At 44.5% G+C, this 22,226-nt stretch overlaps 1 protein-coding gene across 1 annotated transcript in view; it reads right to left on the minus strand.

The window, feature by feature from the left end:
- Positions 1-21,926, minus strand: part of si:ch211-176g13.8 (F-BAR and double SH3 domains protein 2) — a 28,376-nt gene extending 6,450 nt beyond the window's left edge. Inside the window, exons 1-14 of the mRNA XM_064350908.1 lie at positions 21,541-21,926; positions 19,830-19,927; positions 14,787-14,832; positions 9,100-9,176; positions 8,445-8,589; positions 8,072-8,205; positions 6,855-6,909; positions 6,507-6,635; positions 6,116-6,238; positions 4,908-5,003; positions 2,446-2,562; positions 1,361-1,465; positions 713-874; positions 340-477 (exon numbers count right to left, since the gene is read on the minus strand). Coding sequence (XP_064206978.1) covers positions 340-477; positions 713-874; positions 1,361-1,465; positions 2,446-2,562; positions 4,908-5,003; positions 6,116-6,238; positions 6,507-6,635; positions 6,855-6,909; positions 8,072-8,205; positions 8,445-8,589; positions 9,100-9,176; positions 14,787-14,832; positions 19,830-19,927; positions 21,541-21,561 — 1,446 coding nt within the window. The 5' untranslated portion in view covers positions 21,562-21,926. The remainder of the gene's footprint in view (positions 1-339; positions 478-712; positions 875-1,360; positions 1,466-2,445; positions 2,563-4,907; positions 5,004-6,115; positions 6,239-6,506; positions 6,636-6,854; positions 6,910-8,071; positions 8,206-8,444; positions 8,590-9,099; positions 9,177-14,786; positions 14,833-19,829; positions 19,928-21,540) is intronic.
- Positions 21,927-22,226: the final 300 nt, after the last annotated feature.

The following is a 22,226-nucleotide window of genomic DNA, read 5'->3' on the forward strand; positions in this document are numbered from 1 at the left end:
TTCTGTGATACTGGTACCTTGTATGAGTACACCACTCTGCAGGTGATTCTGTGATACTGGTACCTTGTATGAGTACACCACCCTGCAGGTGATTCTGTGATACTGGTACCTTGTATGAGTACAGCACTCTGCAGGTGATTCTGTGATACTGGTACCTTGTATGAGTACAGCACTCTGCAGGTGATTCTGTGATACTGGTACCTTGTATGAGTACAGCACTCTGCAGGTGATTCTGTGATACTGGTACCTTGTATGAGTACACCACTCTGCAGGTGATTCTGTGATACTGGTACCTTGTATGAGTACACCACTCTGCAGGTGATTCTGTGATACTGGTACCTTGTATGAGTACAGCACTCTGCAGGTTAGAGGGTAGTTGCGCCCTAAAGTGCCCGAAGGACTGGAGCTGCTGTCGTCACACGTCTCCATGCTCTCCTCCAAGTCCTCGCCATCTTCTCTCTCATCGTCACAGACAGTCTGAGGACGCAAAACGAACCCAGTCCCAAAATCACAGTCAGATCAGGCTGTGGTGCAGTCACCCATCACAGAGTAGAAAGTTCAAAGAGTCAATGAAGTACACAGCAGTACAACAGATGCCTATACGGACTACAAGCGAAGCATGGATACTGAGGTCTGGCAGGCTGTGCGATGTACGAACATAAAGAGAAACGAACCCGTAGCCGCATTGCTAAGTAGATGCACTGGAACTCACCGAGAGTGAAGGATCATGTGCAGTCAGGGTGGGCAGGGAGGCCCAGCGCTCGTTCTCCAGCTCCTCCATCACCTGGTTCATGGCGCTCTTGAGCCAGGTGTCCACCGACACGCCCGCGTCTCGCAGCAGATTGAGCCGCGCCTCCGCCTTCACCTTCACAGTCTGTCAGTGACATCAGAGTGCAGGGGATCAGGCAGAGGAGACAGGCAACAACTCGGCCCACAAACCTGCACGCCTGTCCAACCTTTCAGGTCGCACGTGCCCGTGCACTTATCAAACATGTCTGACCACATGTACCTGTGCATTCTTTCTAATGTCAATACACACACGCACCCGTGTGTCTGACCAACACCAGTTTGAACGATTCATCCAGATTACAGAACACAGAAGAAATATTGACGCAGCACTAATGAAACCACATACATGCAGTCAGATGTTGTATTTGGCTTCCTGGTCAGATGTCTGGCAGGGGGAGCTACAGACCACTGAAAAATTGTTTCAATATGAATAGAGCAGCTGGTTGCGGGGCAGGAGCCAAAGCCTACAGACACTGCCGTGAAAAGATTAGCAGTGCATTCAGTCAGAAAGAGACACAAGCAGACTTGAATGCACGAGTAAACAAACGGACACACACACGGGGAAAATTACCTCAGCCTTTCGGATGGCTTCCCTTGCCTCCTCCACCCTCTGCTCCAAGTCACCCTGGTTGTGTTCTGAAGGGTGGACCCCCTGCATTTCACACTCCTCCAGAGTCTGCCATTAAAATAATAAGAGATAAAACACCAGACACAATCAAGATTCAAATCTCCACACTACAGATTCATCCTGGTAAAAATTTGCCAGGAATACTCGAAAATATGTGCCAGGAAAACTACTGAAACCGATGGGGGAGGCTGCTTTCCCTTCCAGCAAAACTGAAACGCTTACGTGACACTTTTACACTAGTGACCTCTATGACCCCTTTTATCTAATCATACATAATACTTAAACATGCACATTCCACAATAATCTTTTAGAAGTACTAATGTACATCCAGCTGTTGATGCGTGCACCAGCCTCCAACGGCTCACATATGTCCTGCTGGGATTTACAGCTGTTTCCTTTGGAATATGCACATGACCGTGCACTCAAGACACTATCTCAGTGCTAGGGATAAATCAAACGCAGCTGGCCAATCACCTGGTGTGTGGAAGATCAAAGCAACAAGGAGACAGATCTCAGATGAGCCCTCAGATTGACTTTGTGTTGCTGCTTTTCTTCCAAAGCAGTATTACAGATTTATGATTCTGTTCAGCAAATGGCAAACAGAGTAGTAAAAAATAAATAAATGAATAAAACCTCTACACATCTCTCAGGGGAGAGACTTGCCTAGAATAAACTTTAATGATATGTAAGCATAACCTCTTGTGACCAGCATGTTCAGGCATTTCAAAGAGAAGGGGGCCCTTGTTTGAGAGGGTCGGGACAGCGGTGTGGAGCTGTGTTTGGGGAATTGGAACATGCCACATAGTGGCCCTGAATACCCAGGAGAGACGTTTGTCTTACTTTTCACTTAAAACACAGAACATACACATTGCATCTGGGCAGCTGATTTTTTGGCTGCAGCATAAAGAGTTAATTATTGTTTTGATAATCATCTTTCATAATCAGATCGGGAGTCGACAAATGCTGTAATGGGTTTTGGGGAGGGCTCAGAAGGCCCAGAGGGGAAGGGCGCTCGCTCGCTCGCTCACCCTGCGGCTGTGGATGATGTTCTTGTGCTCGCGGGCCACGCGCGAAGCCCACTTACGGGCCTCCTTGTTCAGGCTGTGCTCCTCCGCGGTCCCCGTCTCAGTCTGCAGCTGCCGGCCCTGGAACACGCAGAGGATCGGGGGGACACCAAGGGGTCATGGGACGGACAGGCAAGCAGGGACCTCTCTAGCCCTGCCCCACAAAGGAGGAGCTTCCCATGACCCCCTACTCTCATTGGCTCTCCTGGCAACCACTGGACGCATAATAAGAACCATAGCCTCAGGACACGAGGGACAGATGACAGTGGAATGCAAATATCTGAAAACTCAAAACAGGTCCTTAAGACTCCGAAGAAGCCTCCTTCCTACTAAAAAGCAAGGTTTTCCATAGCATATTACACCATGAGACTTCTTACAAGATTTCTTAGTGCCCCAGTATTGAAATCAAATTTTATTGGAGGCCAGGTTGAGAAGTAATTTGTCAAAACAGATTAGGGATTTATAGGGTTGACAAATGACAACACAATTAAGTATAGGCAGATCAATCAGATCCAGAAGTATTAGTGGTAATCCAAGAAACAGAAAAAGTTCACAAATTAAGTGCCCAAATAATTCAGTGAATTGAAGAATATCAGTAATTTGAATTTAACAAAAATAAATTTATTTGCTAAATATTTGGGCCATTTGGTATGTACTTATACAGTCGGCCGAGATTCAACTTATCTCTCTCTACTGACACGTGATGGTTGATCGGGGTCCCATGGTCTGCTTGCTAAAGCTGCACATAAAGTGTTTTCCTCTGACTCATGTCTGTGCTCAGCCTGCGGGCTTTGATGTAAAAAGAAGTATCTGGCGACGTCACATGCTTTGGAGGATATGTGAATATGACTGGCTATTCCAAATTGGGGAAAAGCATAAATGATAACTAAAGAAACAGATTAACTATGACAGCCCTTGAAATTGCAGAATCAATACAGACAATCAGGATTTAAGTGAAATGCCCTGGAAACAATGATCACTGGACAACTATACTTTACAGTGCAAGTGCCTAACAAGACAAAAAAGGCTGAGATGAGGTAGATATGAATTACACACTTGTTTTGGCTTAAAAGCCATAAACAGCACAGCAGCAGAAGACTGCCTTACTCCATGGAATCAATGTGTAGGACATGACCTTTGGAATTAAGCATTGAGACCACTGCAATATTCAGATCACAGGTATAAGACCACAGGTGAAGATGGAGTCTGTTTTTACTTTATGGACCACAAGCTATGGGTTGGTTGCAGGCACTCCTGAGTAGCTGTCTGTGTAGGTTTGTCTGTGTGTGTGTGTGCACGTATGTTTGTGTGTGTATGTGCGTGCCTGTGTGCATGTTTATGTGTGCATATGTGCGTATGTGAGTGAGAGACATTGGGGGGGAGGGGGGTGGGAGTTGTTGATTGGATGAAGCAGAGGGCACCGGGCGGAGGCGGCAGAGGAAGTGGACGGAGCGTGCTCAGAACGGGCCTCCTCACAATGACCCCTTTTCATGGGCTGCCCAGCTTAGCGCTCTCTCCCTTCAATGCAGCCCTTCTCTTGGCCTTCTCTTTTTTCCACTCAGTGAATGTACTGGGCAGAAAACAAAATCGCTAATGTTTCATTAGGAACAGCCGTCTGCTTGTTTGCTTTCCAATGAAAACAGGGCCCGGCGTTGACAAATTGTCTGCAGTGTGGTGCGCCGGGCTATCTGTGGGATGGGTGGGTGGAGGGCTGGAGGGCGTGTCCAGGGACCGTCAAGCTTGCTGCCTGGCGTGTTCAGGCCAGTCAGGGGAAACATTATATAAAACATACCTGTCTTTGGATACCTTGTGCCTAAATGTCTGTTGCAGCGAACTTGACAAGGAAAAGACGAGACACGCCACCTGCCATCCAGACAATGCCGAGCTAAACCAAACGATGTACCTGCAGACCCTATGGCTCCCCAGGATCAGGGCAGTCACAGTTATGCTGTGGATAATGCATACTTCCCTCAGGCGAGCAATACCGTATGACCGCCGATTCAAATTTCAGCCGGTAAACACATATTTTTGTGACACGGCTTATGTTAAGAGTCATGGCTACAGAGCAATCTCTGCTGTTTTCACTACAGGGCTGGCAAAGGGAACGCTGGCTTTCCAGGAACAGAATATAAAAATATTTACACGCTATGAACTTCATAACACAATTCATCTCTTTAATGCAAGCGGACACCGCTGCATATGTTTTGAACTGGATGCACCTTGCCGAATCATGACCCCGGCGGCAAAACGAAACTAGTCAAAAAGCATGATTCGACCTGATTTACGATCTACGTGTACAGCCCTTCCTCGCACGCTGAGAGACTGTAGGAATACGCTGCTGCTGCGACTGCAGAGACGCCGGCGGTGCGATACGTGGCGGGCGACTGCTTAGGGCAGAGGCGCGGGGTTAGCGGGGGGACGCTCACCGCGTCACTCTCGCAGGGCTGGAACTGGAAGGCCGGGGGACTGCAGAACACCGGGTTCTCCCGCAGAAACACCTGCTGGTTGAAGTCTTGTGTCACCTGAAAGGAGAGAGACACAGAACGCTCGGTCTCAAACGGGCTCTGACACAAAATGCTGCACCCTACAGAGGCACATGTCCTGATAATTTACCTGCAGTAACCTATGTACTGAAATGGCACAAACATACTACACTCTTATAGTCACAAAGGTACACTGACAGGAATATATAACACCCTTACATTCATGCATGCAAAAGGTGAGCATATGAACCATTTTTTAGCTTAAGTGCTTAATCTGCCTTTGACGACCTGTGAGTTTCATAAGTAAAAAATAAATCCCACCTATGTAGATAGTCTTTGAATTGATTCACGCAGTCTGATTTTAAGAAAACCTATGCCAACCTTTCTTTGTCCATGTGGGATAAAAAAGAGAAACATTAAAAAATGTTTTTGTGTCTTCAATATTAGGGGCAATGTTGTTTTTTTCTCTTATTATTTACAAAGGAAAAACTGGATCTTGAACAATGCAGTTCTGCAAGGCAGATGTGCTGACAGAACGGAACGTATAGCTCTTGGCTAGCCCACAGCACATTATTTTTTAATGGAAAGACAGCATCAGGCTCTAGGTGAAACATGAGTGATGCAGGCAAATTCGATACTGGTTAAAACAGCACAGGACATCTGATAATAGATCAGGCCTTTCTGAGCGGAACCAAACCGCACCCTTAACTGGTTTTCAAAGGCAGCACAGGCAGCAACCATAACTAAGTTACTTTGTGAAATTTTTTTAAACTGAATATGATAAATTCTGGGGTACTGAATTTGTACCGCCACAGGTGGGCTGTTATAGAATATAAAGTAAAACTGTTCATAAAGTAAACAGTAAAACATTAAAGAAACTATCATATCTACTGATGCTAAAATAAACTACGATTGGGTAACAAAAGCTTGGCTTTTTAGCCGAGCTTTTGTTAGGAATGGCCTACAATTCAAGCAAGTGGACTGCTTGTCCTCAGTGTGGTTATCTGGATGACAGCAGGTGAGAAAACGTGGAGGGGAGGTGAGGAAAAGTGGAGAGGAGGCTGAAAGGAGGTGAGAAAAGGTGGAGAGGAGGCAGAGAGGAGGTGAGGAAAGGTGGAGAGGAGGCAGAGAGGAGGCGGCCCACTCCTCACCCTGCTGGACTTCTCCAGGACGGCCTGGAACATGCTTTGGATGGCCTGGTACATTTCCAGCTCAGCTCGGCAGAACGTCGTCAAATAGTCTTTAAAGTGATCATAAACGCTGCCGTCCAGGACCTGCAGACACAACGCCATTAACATGGGAGAGACAAAGAAGCCAGCCAGAGACACACTTTTCACCCTTTCAATGAAATAAGAGTACATATGTAAACCAGAATATAATGCTCTGAACATGCATATATTCATCTTTAGAAATTAATTCCAACTTTTACCCTCATCCTCTGTGGGATGATCAACCCAGAAAAAGTATTTCTATAATGACGTCTCTACAAAAAGCCAAATGAACACGATATATCAATACCACATTTAGCCGTATTAACCTCACCTTGATGCAGTCAATCAGGTCAGTCTGATGGTAGCGGTCGTGGTGCGCGTTAGCGCCTGCCAGCGTGAGAAGGTACTCATTTCTGGCATGTGTGGCTTTTGCATTGCAGTCGCTCCTCTTTGCTTTTAACTACGAACGACATGCAGGCGTACAAGACATGAGAAAACAGCAAGCCTTATCCCTAATGATCTCAGTCAGAGGAAACATTCCTGAGGAGCAAATATATTATAGTCAAGATCTTAAAATTAACATACATCTCAAATCCGTTTTCCATTTTCCGCACATCACAGTGGAACACAACCCTTTTCACCCAGCGAGTGCCCCTTGTGACAACACGGCATGGCTTACCTTCACACTGGCTTTCTGTAAGCTTATCCTGGACTGAAACAGACTCAGCTTAGACCTGAAAGTGGGGGGAGGGGACGGTTATTAATCCCACGCTCAAACTGTGAGTTTATTTTTCCACAATCGGCACTGAAATGAAATGGTCATACAGATGCCTCACCTAACACCTGCAGAACACTGCTGTTTAACTATTGAGTGAAATTTTGATTGAAACCTTTATTGCCGGGAAGTCCCACTGAGACCAAGGTCTCTTTTTCAGAGGAGCCCTGAATACAATATAAAACATTTACAGGGACAGTTTTACAAAACATAAATTACAGTTAAGATACAAGGAATTCACATACACCAAGTGCAAATATATGGAAAAAACATTAAAAAAACATAAAAAGACAGGGAATAATGATCTGATTGTCCTAATTTATCACTAAAGGCAAGTACATTCGGCCTCTTTTAGTATCATATCCATCACTAGTTTCTTGAAGGACTCGATCGTGATAAGGCAATCTAGCTTTAGTGTATAACTAGAGACGGAAGAACAGGGTGATTCTTAACCTTTCATCTTAGTTTTACCCCATCTATGTATGTATGCAAGCATGCATGTATGTATGAATACATGTATGTATGTATGCATGCATGCATGTATGTATGAATACATGTATGAATGTATGCATGCATGCATGTCTACATGTATGCATCAATTCATTGAGTCTGTCAACCTTTGGACTCCTTTACGGAGTATATGCAGTGATTATGCACAGTATGGCAGGGGTTTGTTGCACATTAACACTAAAACTCTGCCTCTACAAAAGCATTTCACGTGTGTGTGATCTTATTGCACAGGGCCGGTTACTATTCCCCTGAGCAAGGTACCTTACCTCTAATTACAACGGAAAAATACAGGCGGAGTAAATGAGTGTCTGAATGATGTCATGGTGGGGTAACAACTCTGGCCTTTAATAGCTAAAACACCGAGGGTTACTTTGGTCCGTACATAAGTGGGGCTTCTTAAGAAGAGGGACAGAACTCATCCAATCAGTCGATGAAGAGATGTAACCCCTCCATGTGCCAGTGTGTGCGTAACTGCAATGAACAGCCCGCAGACTGAAGGCCCACAGAGCATGCACAAGCTGATACTGCTAGGCCGCGCACCGCGGCGGAATCGTGCCGCGCGAGTTGGCGGGATGCGTTCGGAGAAACTCGTGCCTCGACGGCGGACCTACCTGGCCTCGAGGTCGGCCTTCTCCCTCACGGCCTGGGCCACCTGCTCCGCCTCGGTGTACTTCTTCCTGGACTTGGTCAGCTCTTTGACCGTGTGCTGCAGCTCCACCTGAACGCAGCTCAGCTGGTCGATGCACTGCGAGGGGATCAATGGAGGAGGATGGGCGGGGGGGGAAAAAAACCTGAAATGTGATAAGGGCATCTGACGCAAAGCTGCATTATCGTCCGCCGGGCTCACGTCAGTCAGCAGCGAAAGTGGGAGTTACGCAGCGTTACGGGTCTGCCCCTGCAGCCTGCGGCGGCTACGGGAGCGAGCGAGTGAGCGAGCGTGTCTGGGCCAGGGCGGCCGAGGAACCCCAGGGGCAGGGGCGCTACCTTCTTCAGCTGCTGCTCCTTGCACAGCCTGGAAGACTTGGCGGGGTCCGCGATCTTGTTCTTGTAGTTCTCGCAGTTGTTCATGCGCGCCTGGGTCAGCTGCACGGTGCTCTCCAGGTACGACCTCCACACGGCATAGACGTTCCTGAGGACACAGACAGCCACCCGGGTAAGGAGTGGCCCACGGCGAAGAGGCAATCGTGAAAAGATTGTTTTTAAAACGAGATCTTAACCACAAAGCTAGCAAAGTGGCCTACATATCAGTGTGTTAATATCAATGTACACAAAGGATGAATCGCTCCCCTCCGCAAACTCGTGAAATATATCTGTCCACAGCGGTCCATAAAAACAGCTGAAGAACGACCGCTGCAAAACAAGTATGCAAGGGGATTTCCACACAGCATGGGTGGTCCTGAGCAGACAATGAATAAGGCACTTCCAGGATTAAACCCCCTGCTTTGTAGTTTAATTTATGAAATATCATCTTATCAAAGAATAACAAATAGAAATGTGAAAGATTTTTCTATTGCACAAAAGAAAATACAGCGTGCCTTTCATTTAACATGGCCTAATAAACATGGACAAGCCTAATGGGACAATGGGAGCATTCTGTCCCAGGTCTACAGAACATATTCCAGTCATTGAGATGTCTTACTGAGAATGGGTCCGTTCTTCCATTTGCATGCCTGGCCATTCCCTCTTCAGGTAATGACTGGCCAACTTTTGCAAAGCCTGAGATTAAAAAGCAAAAACAGAGATAATTATTTTTTTCAGATCAGCACACACAAAAACATTCTCATGACTTCTACTGCATGTCGCTCATTAGTAATTAAAAATTTCTTTAACTGAAACCAATGCTTAAAAACAAACAGCACACTTCATACTGGCTCTGTGGGCAGTTTCAAGGAGCCCTGTGAGGAAAGGAAACTAATCTCTACCAAAAGAGACAGCGGGGGAACAGCGGTACTTTGTGACTGGCCCACTCAGACAGAGATGATCACGATTGGTCTAGTCTGACAAAGAAAGAGCTCAATGCATGAATTCACCCATACACCAATGAAACATGTCCAGTTAGACGGTCAAGGGTAGAACCAAAGGAGCTATCGCACAAACTTTATGCAATCTAACTCTCCAACAGCTCATGTTTTCAAGTACAGAAAAACATGACAATGCACACATTATGATATTCTGACCAGACCAGAATACAAAAATACATATAGCTATTTCTTATTCAGAACTGAAAACTTAAGTTTGGCACCGTCGGACTGTCTAGCACTGTGGTTGGACTTTAGGGGAGGAAAAACACAGAGAAGGGAATTATCTGGATAATTTCTACCCAACAAATGACTTGGAATGAGTCACTCCTCTCCTGGGGCAAAATGCAGGGTGTGGGTTTTGGCAGAACAAATTCCAGCGCCAATTACACAAAAAATGGAGGAATGCTCTGACCAACCAGAGAAAGGTTAAGACGAGACATGACGGAGAGAGAGAAAGAGCGAGCAAGAAGAAAAACATTCTGCTGACTCTGGCTCCAGAGCAGCAGGGGACAGCAGATGAAGATCAGAGACTTGGCCAGGAAGTGCCTCTCCTCCGGGCCACCCCACAGGCCACAGAGGATGTCTCACTTTCACAATGGGGGACATTTATTGGGCGGCAGCTTTCCTCAGTGGGAACGATCCAATTGGACAGTGAAACGGGTCAGTGTTTATCCACATGAAGACCCCTTTATTGGCCAGGTGGCTCCTTTGAGCGCCTTTTGGGATTGGGTGCCAGAGCACCTGGGTGGCACCCGAGGAGCTCGGTACAGAGCCCAGACGGGTCACCTGACACTGCAAACTAGCCAACAGGATCCCAGGATGCCTCCTCAATTTGGCGTGTGTTTTGCCTTTGAGTTCGTGTTACCAATGCCAATTGGCCTGAGCAGGAGCTCTCTGCTAAACTGCAGCTCTCACTGCCTCAAGAGTATCTTTTTATTACTGTAGCTGAACTAAATGAAGAGGAAGAAGTACATGTCAAAGGACTGTTTACTTCCGACAATCTGGTAATTGCAGAAGGCTCTTTGTATCTGAAAGCAACCACTGTGAACCATGACTCACTGATCTCAGTAACTGCACACCACTTTTCCCAAATAAGTCACATAATTTACTTGTCAAAGAAAAGCCTCAAGTCTCCCCAGCTCAGGGAGCCAATCATATTCATGTTCTATCTCTAGAGCTGATGGAGCCCGTAGCAGATTAGCATCTGACTATGCATACCGTACTTTACTGGCACAAATACCTTACACCTTGTAAAAATAATTGATGATGGTATCACAGCTGGTATCCCAGTCTGCTGTCAAATAACTGCAAGTTACTGTTTTATTATTCACTTTTAAATGCCTTCTATAACATAAGTAGCTCTTTAGCTTTTAATTCATTAACTTAAGTGCTACCACACTATGTTTGCAAGCTAACTAAACAAGTCAAAACACTGAATTATTCAGTAGACCAAAACCACAGTTACCGATAACTAGTAAAGTAGCTGGGTCACTCCAGCAAAATACAACCAGGATTTAGGAATTTTACAGGCTTATGTTTCCAATTTTCCTCATACTTCCCTCGGGCAAAATTTTAGACATTGTGCATAGTTTCACAGATACAGGGGTCTAAAGATGTTCCAAAATGGTAGTCAGTTTGGGGGGTTAAAGCTTTGATCTGATGGTATGTAAGGATATGGAGTTAAGTAAGGGTGATTTCCATTTCCACAAATTATCTGTGTACATATCTCCATGAAATGAAGAAAGAATAAGGCAAAAAAAAATGTTCACCCGTGATTCCTTCTGTTGAGGATATATCACAAGTATACATTTATAACCATTACTTTGCATAGATGACTTGTTCTTAAGGTATGAATAACTTATTTTGGTTGCCCTTGTAATATCACAAAAAGAATGAGACGCTTATCCCTATTTTTCCCCAAGAGACAGACATCTAAAAATGTTGCCTCAGTTATAAATGGCCATTTTGGATGATCATTGATCATTTATTTCTCAATAGCCATTTGATATCTGGAGCTCTAGTTTCAGTTCTAGTCTTTACAGAGAGGTAAGAAATACGTACATTAAAAAAATGAAGGCTTTCTAAGGAACAGGCCAGACAGCCTGGTCCATTTCCCGTGGAATGACTCAGCTGAAAAATCATAAATAACCTTCATACGCCATGCAATGACAGCCATTTTGAGTCTACCTCAAAGTCATTATTGCCACAAAGTCACAAAAAACTCTTGAAAGAGGCTGTCCTGTTATAAGGCATCATGGGTAAGAGGCAGAAGAGTCTATGTAGTCACTGCCTTTTGAGCTCTGCTACATCGACACATTTCGGCGAAAACCACCATCTCAAATTTCTGAAAGCATCAGTAAATGGACAGAGGCTGCTCTTTACTGCTCTAGTTTCCTGTGCAGAACATCTGTCCTGTTGTTGTGCTGGTGGAAATGTGGAAAAGCACGTGAGGAAAGTGTTGGGCCCAGCCAGCTGCCTATTCCCGTCAACAACATGTCTGTCAGCTGAGACGACACCCTTTAGGTACCACTCTACCCCCACATCCTTCAAAAGATGAACTCCCCCGCACAACGCTGAATGAGACCCTACCCCACCAAGTCTAAAATCAGGCAGAGATTCATTCATGGGTCCCATCACAAAAATACCAAGAGCTGGTACCCAGCTGAACGCAACAGCAATGGCTGGAATTGAGAACGGCGCATAGGCATGTACGGATACAATGTGATTCCTTAAAATGCTACTTAGAACAACAATGCAAAATGCATTATGATTTATAGTGCAAATAAAAACCCCCAAACCTGGCAGTATTAAATATGTGGCGTGACTTTTAATCAGTGTGACGATAGTCAAGATAAATAAAGGCCATCATTGCTTCGCCCATTCCTGTGCCTAGTCAGCGATCTGTGGAGATGAGAGAGCACAAAAAGATTGGCTCGTTCCTGCTGCCTCAGCATTCCACCCCTGAAGATTAAAACAACAGGATCTCAGGCTTTCCTGCTCTGGCTGCTGCTAAGGGATTAATTCTGGAGTGAGGACAGTGACTTCCCAACACTTAAATCACTAGACAATAAGCGGCGCAGCGCTCCCTCTCTCCTGCCCCCAGCACGCCCCTTCCTCAGTGCTCACTGGTGTGGTGAAGTTTACTGAGCTGTGGCTACATGGCTCCCCATGGCCCTCTGCGTGGCTCCTGCCCAGTCAGCAGACACCCGCACATTCTATTATGCTAAGTATGCCATCGCTACTGGAGCGACGAATACTAATCCATATTATGGCCTGCTATCCTGGAGTGAAAGGAGCGCACAGAGCAACAACATATTTCACAAAGCTTTCCAAAACGGTACAGAAGACAATTATGCAAATACGGCTTTCCTGGAAAGAGGTCCCAGGGTTCTGCGAAGAACAGGCAACTGTCCCTCAGCTTTGAGGAGAAACAAACCGTGGAGAGAGCCAGAGAAAGAAACAACAAAAGGCCTCAGTCATGTCTGCAGCAGTATTTATTCCTCCACTATTCCTGTGACAGAGACACATTAGCCCCTTTTCCACCAAAGAAACCTTTATTTTCATAACTCGGGAACAGTTTTCCCTCTGCAGGAACCTGAGATGATATTGGTTCCTGGAGCATAGTTCCAATTCTATACTCCCCCCTTTCAGACCCTGCGCGACATGTGGTACTTTCCTGTTGTCCACCATCCATTGGGATGGAGCTTGCAGTACAGAACATCACCGATTATCGCGAGAATCGCCAGGCAGTCAGAGTGCCATTTTTTAAATAAATGGCAACAGAAAAATATTTAGCAGCAGCTAGAGGCAGACATTCTTCAATGGGAAAACAAAACCAGATCAACATCTGGTCTGAGGACGACAATCAGATGTCTGAGGTGGTGACCCGTAACGAAGATTTCTATATGTTCAGCTGAACTGGGCATACACTACTCAGTTAAACAGTACCAGGATAAAAATGAAAAAACTGAAGCAGGTTGACCAAAACTAAAAACCACAATAAGCAGAGTGTCTGAAATAGAAAGACCAGTACATGGTTTGACGCACTAGACACAGTTCAAACTTAAACAAATCTTATGCAGTCTAATATATAGCCTAGCTGTCGCTTTTTCTTGTCACTTCCCAGTACTTTGCCTGACTTTTACAGTTCCCGAGATGGAGATGGTGATCGGTGGAAAAAATAAACAGGAACAATGTAGTCCCTGTTGTGGATAGTTCCTATCCTCTTTAATTCCTACAACTGTTGCAATTTTAAGGAAAAAATGTCAATGTTTAGCCAATGCACATGTTAGAATGACTAGTGCTAGTTGCTTCAGTGGGCCTATGGGGGAGCCTATGGCAATCCTCAGAAAAGCAGGGTCTCTCTTTGACCAGGGCTGAGGCCCAAATAAAGTGAGAGGCAAACTTCATTGCCTTCCCTCACCCCACAAACAAAATCATCTCAATTCACTACAATGATGAAGTGAGTCAGTGTTCAGACTGAACAGCGTGAACAGCTGCACCTTAAGTGAGCCCATGCAGCAGACAGCATGCAGCCACGTTAATATGGAGTGATCACAGAATGTGTGTATATAAGGCACCTCAGGCGACGTGGGGACCCTTGTAAAAGTTAGCTTTACACATTTGAGCAAATTTATGTGATGTAAAATGCAGGGCATTATCCCAGCAAATGCGTACTCTATAAAGTTGAATAAAGAGTTGCCTCGTCTACAAAGCACCCCATCAGGTTTACAATGTACAAACTGTAGGGAGCAATCCCAGAAAGTTTACACCATATGAACTGAAGGGTGCAATCCCAGAAAGTTTACGCTGTTCAAATTGCAGGGTGTAATTGTAGCGCATGTATATTGTAACTTCAGGATGTAATCCAGATACTATATTACTGGTGGAAATTAAGTTCAAGATAAAAAAACTGGCCCAAAGCTAAAACCCACATACACAAAAAAAGAAAGAAAAAAAAAAAGACATGAGACGCCATGCAATTGCATCATCATTCAGAGAAGAATGACTTCATCCAAATTCCTGCTGATCACAACCTGAATGTTGGCACCCGATTTTTCAGATTATTTTTTGTGTCAGATCATTTGACCCAGCTGTTTGAAATTGGCTTTCCTCCTGTGGTAACATAGATGACCAATACACGTCACTACTCTCAATCCTAACAGTAAGGCAAAAGTGAAATGCCGACTCCCCACATGGGCAACAAACCACAGTACAAACCTCAACACACCATAGTATCTGCCTGTACATTGTTAACAATCTGTCTCATGGATCTGTGCATCAGAAAAGACAGAAAACTATGTACCTGTGCATAGTCTCTCTCTATGGCCGACTTCTTCTGACTGTATGTCCTGTTGAAGAGAGAAAGAACACGTGTGAGACAACTGGACAGACAAATAATATTGCATGTATGGCCACAGACACTTCCCCATTCCACAGATGTGTGCTTTTTATTATCTCCTGTGTGTGGAGAGGAAACCAGGAGAGGAAGAGAGGTTACTCTCTCAATAACAAAGCTCCCTGTCTCTCTTGCAAACATGCACACAAATTTGCAGAACCTGCAAAAAGTACTGAAATGTAAACATATGACGAAACATGAAGACACGTTATCTAGAATTTAAAAGGGCAGCTATGCCCAGGTTGCTGCAATGTAGCTAAAGGATGCTGGTATAGCAGAAACAGCCAGTGAGATTTCTGAGAGCACTGGGCTTTCATGCCTTGACCCCAGTGACCCTCTCTGATCAAAGGTCAAGTGGGGTCACAGTCGAGCAGTGTCCATGAAAGCCTCACACGAAATAACGGTTTAAATACAAACGCAAGCGAGGCGACGTGTCCACATATGATGACCAAAAATGGTCAGTGCATACATGAATATGCGTGTGTGCGTGTAAGAGTGTGAGAGAGACCAGTGTTAGTCTTCAGCTGCCTCTCCTCTGCTGCCCAGCTGCACAGTCAGAGTGCCGCTGGCGAGGCTCTGAGATGGGAAGCCAAAGGACGCTTGTCCAACTACATTAACAATTCAGAAAATTAATTCAGAAACAAACAGAACACAGAGGTTCACTCACAGGATCCCTGTTTGTTTTTCTTTGTTTTGTTAATCTCCCTCTCTTTCTTGTGGTGTGGGGCAGAAAACAAACCTTCCCTTTCATCTCTCCATCCGGAGGGCTCTCTCCTCTCCCCTAAAGCACGCTAAGCCGCTAAAGGATGAGAACAATCCCCCTTCTCTTTTCTCAGAATCCATCGTTGGAGACAAGGTCCGAGTCCAAAGCCGCATGTTTTTCCACATCTGACCACAAAGTAAGGTTAAGAGGACCAATGGCGGCGAGATCCAGCTGGGAGCACATTTTTTAAAACCAATTTTTATTCCCCTTTATTTTGATTTTATTAACTTTCTCTTTACTTGCACTCTGGACTGCCCCACGGTATTTGGAATGTTTTCTCATTGCTGCAACGTCTTTGCCAGATGGGGAGAAAGAAGAAGAGCAGCATGCCATCTCTTCTTAAGTGTGCCCAGTTAGCCGCTGCTTCCTCTCACTTCCACCGTGCAGCGCTGGCCTGAGGACTCCGCTCCACGTGGAGGCAGAACTGAGGTGCCCATTCGACCAGAGCAGCTGACCAGGCACACGACTGTGACGGAGCCATACGCCCGTGACTGAGACTACCTGGGTGCCCTTATGGGCAATTACAGGCAGCCCTGTGTGGCTGTTGTCTAGTCGGCACAGAGAGACAGGATTTTACACTAGACCATGTGGCACATTGCACCCAGCGTTTTAACAGGATGAACCACACAGTGAGCCCCAGAGGACCAAATACTGCTGACTTCATTGCACAGAAACCATTCTGTGAGGGATAATGGGTGGAATGCAATCAAAATTTGTCCTTAACTTTGACTAACGATTCACAGCAAGAATTTTCCAGTTCAGTGAGTTTAGAGATGGTCAAACTGAGTTTGCGAAGAATAAGTGTGACGCATCTACGATTACTTGCAAGTTAAGGACAAATGTTGATTGAATACAAGCCAAGATACATTCAGAGAAGGTTCTCAATCGTGGGAAAATTCATTTAGCTGGATGTTTCATCAGGAACCACACATAAAAATAATGATGACTCCATTCTAATACTCATAGGAGGCGTAGCATCAGTCAAGTGCATCACATGTTTAAAGAGTGAACCAGTGGTATGTGTCTGGCTTCACTGCGCAAGCATTTCTGGCACACACAATGTTTGGGATGGTCTCCAACACCCCATGACTGAGCCAGGGCAGCTCAAAACTGATCTTATGACTGGATCAGAACCTGCCTCCACCCTCTCAAATGACATCACTGCAGTAACTCAGAGGGTGCGAGCACTGAGCTGGCTACTTGAAGTTTAAAAAGTCTTAAAAGGTTTTAAAGTTCTGGCCATGTTCTTGACAACTGGAAGGATCTGATCAGCATGATGCCTTCTCGATGCTCTGAGGAAGACTTATAGGCAAAATGTGTCACAGCGTCCCCTGTCAGCTGGCTGAAAAAAAAAAAACATTGAAAGAGAATCTATTCCGCTGCCTTAATACCACAGTGTGCTGTTCTCATTGCACTTTTTTTTGAGGAAGCAGCCATTTTCCACCTCCCCTTCAGTCTCGTTGGGGGGTGAGGAGACTGATAACATCACCGCTCCGACACCATCACAAGCCAGAATCACTGTGCCTTGTACAGTACAAGAGCAGCAGAGTTCCAGAAACCACAAAATAGCATATCCTCAGACTCTCCAGACTAACCCGAACGCTCAGCTCATGCATTCATTCCATTTCATTCCTTCCTTAGTCCAGGGGTTCCCATTACTACATTGCAACTCATTAATATTCATGAAAAGGCGTGGCCAAGGACAAACAACCACTGCCACAGTATTGTCCTGGGTCATGTCCCTTAATGAATATTCATAAGGGAACCGCATCAAATTGGAATGTTACAATTTCAGCAGTTGTAAGACAGAACTTTGAAAGTAAAGCATGAATATTAGGATACCTGGAGAGCCTAAAGAATCTGCTATCACAAAACAGAATGACTGCTCCAAGAGAATCAAATCATGATGTCACCTTTCCAGGATCATCACAGGAGAGTCACTGTTCTAAGTGTATCACAAAGCATTGGCACTCTTCCATGAAAACCACTGAAGAGTCAATGTCCTAGTTTCAATACAGCCAAGGGAGAGTCACAGTTTCAACACAACCAAAGGCGAGTCACGGTTTCAGAACAGTTATGGGATGGAGTCCCTGCTCCCCTCTTTTTCAAAGAGTGTGGAAGTACAAACACTAGAGTATGTTACAAGCCTACTAACTGAGGCACGTTTCCTGACCTCGCCCCGGCTTTGGGCTGCTTGGATTTCTCTGGCCGGAGTGATTTTTTTCCCCCCCATTTTCTTTCTGAGAAATATTTTGCCGGGTCCCAGGGGTGAGCCCAGACAGAACAGCATGTTCTTTTGTACATGTAAACACCAGAGCGTTGCCTGGGCCATGTCTGCACTGCTAAGTGCTTTCTCGTGGTAAAAAATAACTGGGATTCATAAACACCCCTTTCTCTACTGACGTTTTTCTTCATCCTCTCTTTTGTTCCCTCTCTTCCCTGGCTCTCCACTGTTGGGTTTCCGTCGGGAAAAGGGATTCCGTCTGGCAGCGTGGATTGCGGCGATCAGAAGGCTTGTGAGGACGCGGGCTCGGCCGAAAGGAGACGCAGACGGTCTGCCCCGGCTGCAGCTCGGCGCCCGGCCCAACCAATCACGCGCCAGGCGGCACTGCCGGGGAAGGCCAGCACACCTGCGCTTAAGATGTGGCTGTACGTGAGCTCAGCGCCTAGGGAGGCATGATTAAAAGCAATACCGACTGAAGGAAAGCCAAGGCCCAGCAAGGATTTTTTTATTTAGAAACACTTCCAGCTGCTCAATGGCTTTAGTAACCGGTGCAGCTAACCTTGAAGACTTTAAAATTCTGCAGGCTGCTTATGGCACAGCTGATGGCTGAAGGGGACACTCGCTGCCAGAAATCCTGGCTCATGCTCAAAAACCCCAGACCAGTCCAAAATTTAGCAAAGACAGAATAGAACTAATAAGGGCTTATAAGCACAATTCTACAGTGAAGATTAAAAAGTGTAGGCGTTAAAAAGCCTTCCCTCAAAGGCTTGGAACTCTGTGCCAAATAGTAATGAAGAATACCCTCATTAGTTAACAGCTGTACAATGGCAACAGCAGAAGGGGGAATCATATTTTTTTGACCAGCAGTATATCAAAAATGCAAATTTGAAATCAAACCAGTGCAATTAATCAAATTAACCAATGTTCACAGAACATTGATGTCAAGTGTAAATCATTTCAAAACAGTAAAACCCTTTGAAACACAAAACAGAAGACAAACTAGAAATACCGCCACGCGGTTGTATGCCTCCACCAACCAGTATATATCCGTTTGGATATAAAATGTCATCACCTCATAATTTTATCCTATTAGACATTTGTGTGAAACTTCGTCATAATCAGCGTATGAATTCTTGAGTTATGGCCAAAAACGTGTTTTGTGCGGTCACAGTGACCTTGACCTTTGACATTAAAAATCTAATCAGTTCATCCTTGAGTCCAAGTGGATGTTTGTGCAAAATTTGAAGAAATTTCCTCAAGGCATTCCTGATATATTGTGTTCACGAGAATCGGGACGGACAGATGGACGGACAACCCGAAAACATAATGCCTCCAGCCACGGCTGTGCCGTCGCAGAGGCATAAAAACATCACTAAAGAACAAACCACACGCACGTATCAAACAACAGACATGCTAATATTTGGCTATGCATAGATACACAAGGGACACATCACCCTCCATCCAACAGTTTCTGGGGTCGGTTCCACCATTCCCCACCATGGTCCAAATGTTCATTTGTGACACTCGGATCACCTTGCAACGGAACCAAACAACTAACTCCTGTGGAGACAGCCTATTCTGAGTCTAATGCTTTCTGGGAAACAGTTCAAAGCTGCTCTTCCCCTCAACCAAAAACACACATTTTATGAAACATAATGGAGACCGTTTGTGGAAACAATGTCTCTCTGAACAGCCTGGTCTTAACAGATCGCGATTCTTCCTGATTCAATTAGTCATACTGATACACCCATAACAAAAATAATAATAACAACGATAATAATAATAATGTTACCACATTTTTTACAGACAACACCTCAGAACCGTGTTACAAGCCAGGGTAAGAAAACCCTAGCAGTATTGCAACCCCTAAACAAACACATCTTGCACTTTAATGACCCCCCCCCCCCGCCCCCCGCCTATCATGCGCTATTATTTTTATCATTGCAGAATCCATCATGTTCACCTCATGTCTTCCAGTAGGTCACACTCAGTCTGATGTTTGATATTGAGTTTAGCCATCTGCTCAGCATGAGTGTTCTTCAGTTCTTGAGTGACTTTGACCTACAATAGAATCAACAGGCATCCATGAGCATTTCTTATACAGTAAGTTCCGCACCATGCTTTTCACACTCTTGACCCAAAATAGGTTGCTTGGCCTCTCAATTTAAATACACATTTGAATCTCAGTTCACTAATTCACTCTTCCATTTCAGACCCCTTGCAAATGCATGCAAATTCTGTACGATTCAATTCCAACTCCTGAAAATTGATTCCTTTCCCTTACTCTCGACCATGGATCCGTCTTAACGTTAACTACTTTGGGGGTGATATATTCATGCTGGTACAGTCACTTCAGTACTTAAGTTGCATGCACTGCATTTGTCAATATTAAGCTGGTTCTCAGTATCAGGTAAATTTCTTCTGAATGACTGTTCCCCCTCAGAGGTTGAAACCCACAATGTCGGGGCACTAGTGATTGCAAGACTTTAGAGTAAACCGACGTCCAAAACGGTCTAGCCTACATTTTTAGAACCTAGATAGTGTTAGGTAGCGAGCTGGCAAGCAAGTAAAGATCATTTTAAACAAATAATATAATGGAAATAAACTAGATCGCATATGAAAATATCATTTTTATTATACACCCAAATAACAGCTAGCTAACAACATAAACAACCCAAGTCATAAGAACCAGGCAACTCAGCATAAGAACTTATTTCAGGAGTGAATACAATTAAAAGCATCACAATAATTCAAGTAGTATAACACATAGTAACAAAACTTGGCTAGCAATCGTGTTACAGCTACGGTTTAAAAACAAAAAAAACGTGTGATTGTGTTACAGCTACGGCAAATAACACAACACGCTTGCCCTCTGGAAGAAATTATAAACAAGCTATCGTATCGTTAGGCTAGCTAGCTGGATAATTAGGCTTAGTATAGCTAGCTAGCAACTTCTCAGCGTCGCTAACGTTGTCGTTTGGTGCCGTTTAACCGTTACGAGATTTGAACCATTGATATGAGCCAGTAACTCGCGCAAATCGCTGGATTTCGATGGCTTGCTTTATTATGCTGACTTTTTAGCTAAGCAAACAAACATGCTGCTGTGGTTTTGTTTTCTTTTTAAATTAACGTTATTCGCCAAATATCAATGTCCAACGTTTGGTAACATTACTAGATAGCGAACGCAAGGGCTATAAATTACGTTATCGTACACAATCTAAATAAGTAACTCTTAAAACGCCACATGAAAAGTGATAGAGTCGCGTAACGGTAGCTTGGGTTCGCTTATTAAAGTCTAATAACAGTGCACGCGTAGGACATTTTAAACTTCACCGTTAAGTTTCGCAAGAACCCAGTTAGCTTGTACTAGGCTAACGAATCACCCATTGCTAATGTTTGTAACCCCTTTCCCCAAGCTTAAACACCTACAATTAAAGTTAATTTAGCAATCTTGCTTACAAACTATTTTAAAAACACATCATTGCATATTTGCAATTATTGCACTGTCCTAGACTTTTCTACAAATTACTTACCTAACTATCGTGCACAATTTTAAAAATGCATCTTGTCGAGATACGCAAAGATCTACATGCAATAGTTAGCTAGCTAGCTAGATAGCTAAGAAAATGTGTAAAAGTTTTGACATTTTTGCAGGAAAGAGAGGAAAAACTTACCTTCCTCGGTGGTGGCTGCATGTTTAAGCTTTGACATGAATGATAAATCCTGTTTCTGGTAATTATATTAAACCAAAGGGAAGCTTTAACGTTTATATATATAAATGCGTTTCCCCAAAAAAATTGAGGAAAAAAAGTGTGGGTAAATTTATCTCAGTCAGGCGGCCATGATACACCGCACTCCAGTCAGTCTATCCTCCAACAAAACTCTGCAGAGCTGACAGTAGTGAGTAGCTGGCTGTGGGGGAAAACGTAACGTGAATTGGGAATGGGAAATTCAGCGAGGACGGAGATCGCAACAACAAAAAAGCTCAATAGCGACACTTTGAGGTTATGACAGGGAGGCTGTTCTGGAATTATTGTTGAGTTAATTCTGCGTGGATTTCGGGATTCTTTTCGTTCGACTCGGCTTTAACACTCAGCATATAGCAATATCCACGAATTTTTTTCGAACTGCATATTTTCGAATCCTGTAAAGGAAAAAAATTGCCAGATACCTTCACAGCAATTGAGCGGCATGTAGCATGCAATAATGGACACATTTCTTTTTTAAAAAACTCTCTTTGTTTAATGTAGCCGCAGAGGATTAAGAGCAAACTGATTGCCTCAGACAAAAGCAATACGGTCAAATTTAAATTGCTTTGACCCATGGTCCTCTATTTGATTTTACCTAAAATTATTTATGC

Source organism: Anguilla rostrata, chromosome 9 (assembly GCF_018555375.3).
Source record: "Anguilla rostrata isolate EN2019 chromosome 9, ASM1855537v3, whole genome shotgun sequence".
NCBI classification, from domain to species: Eukaryota; Metazoa; Chordata; class Actinopteri; order Anguilliformes; family Anguillidae; genus Anguilla; species Anguilla rostrata.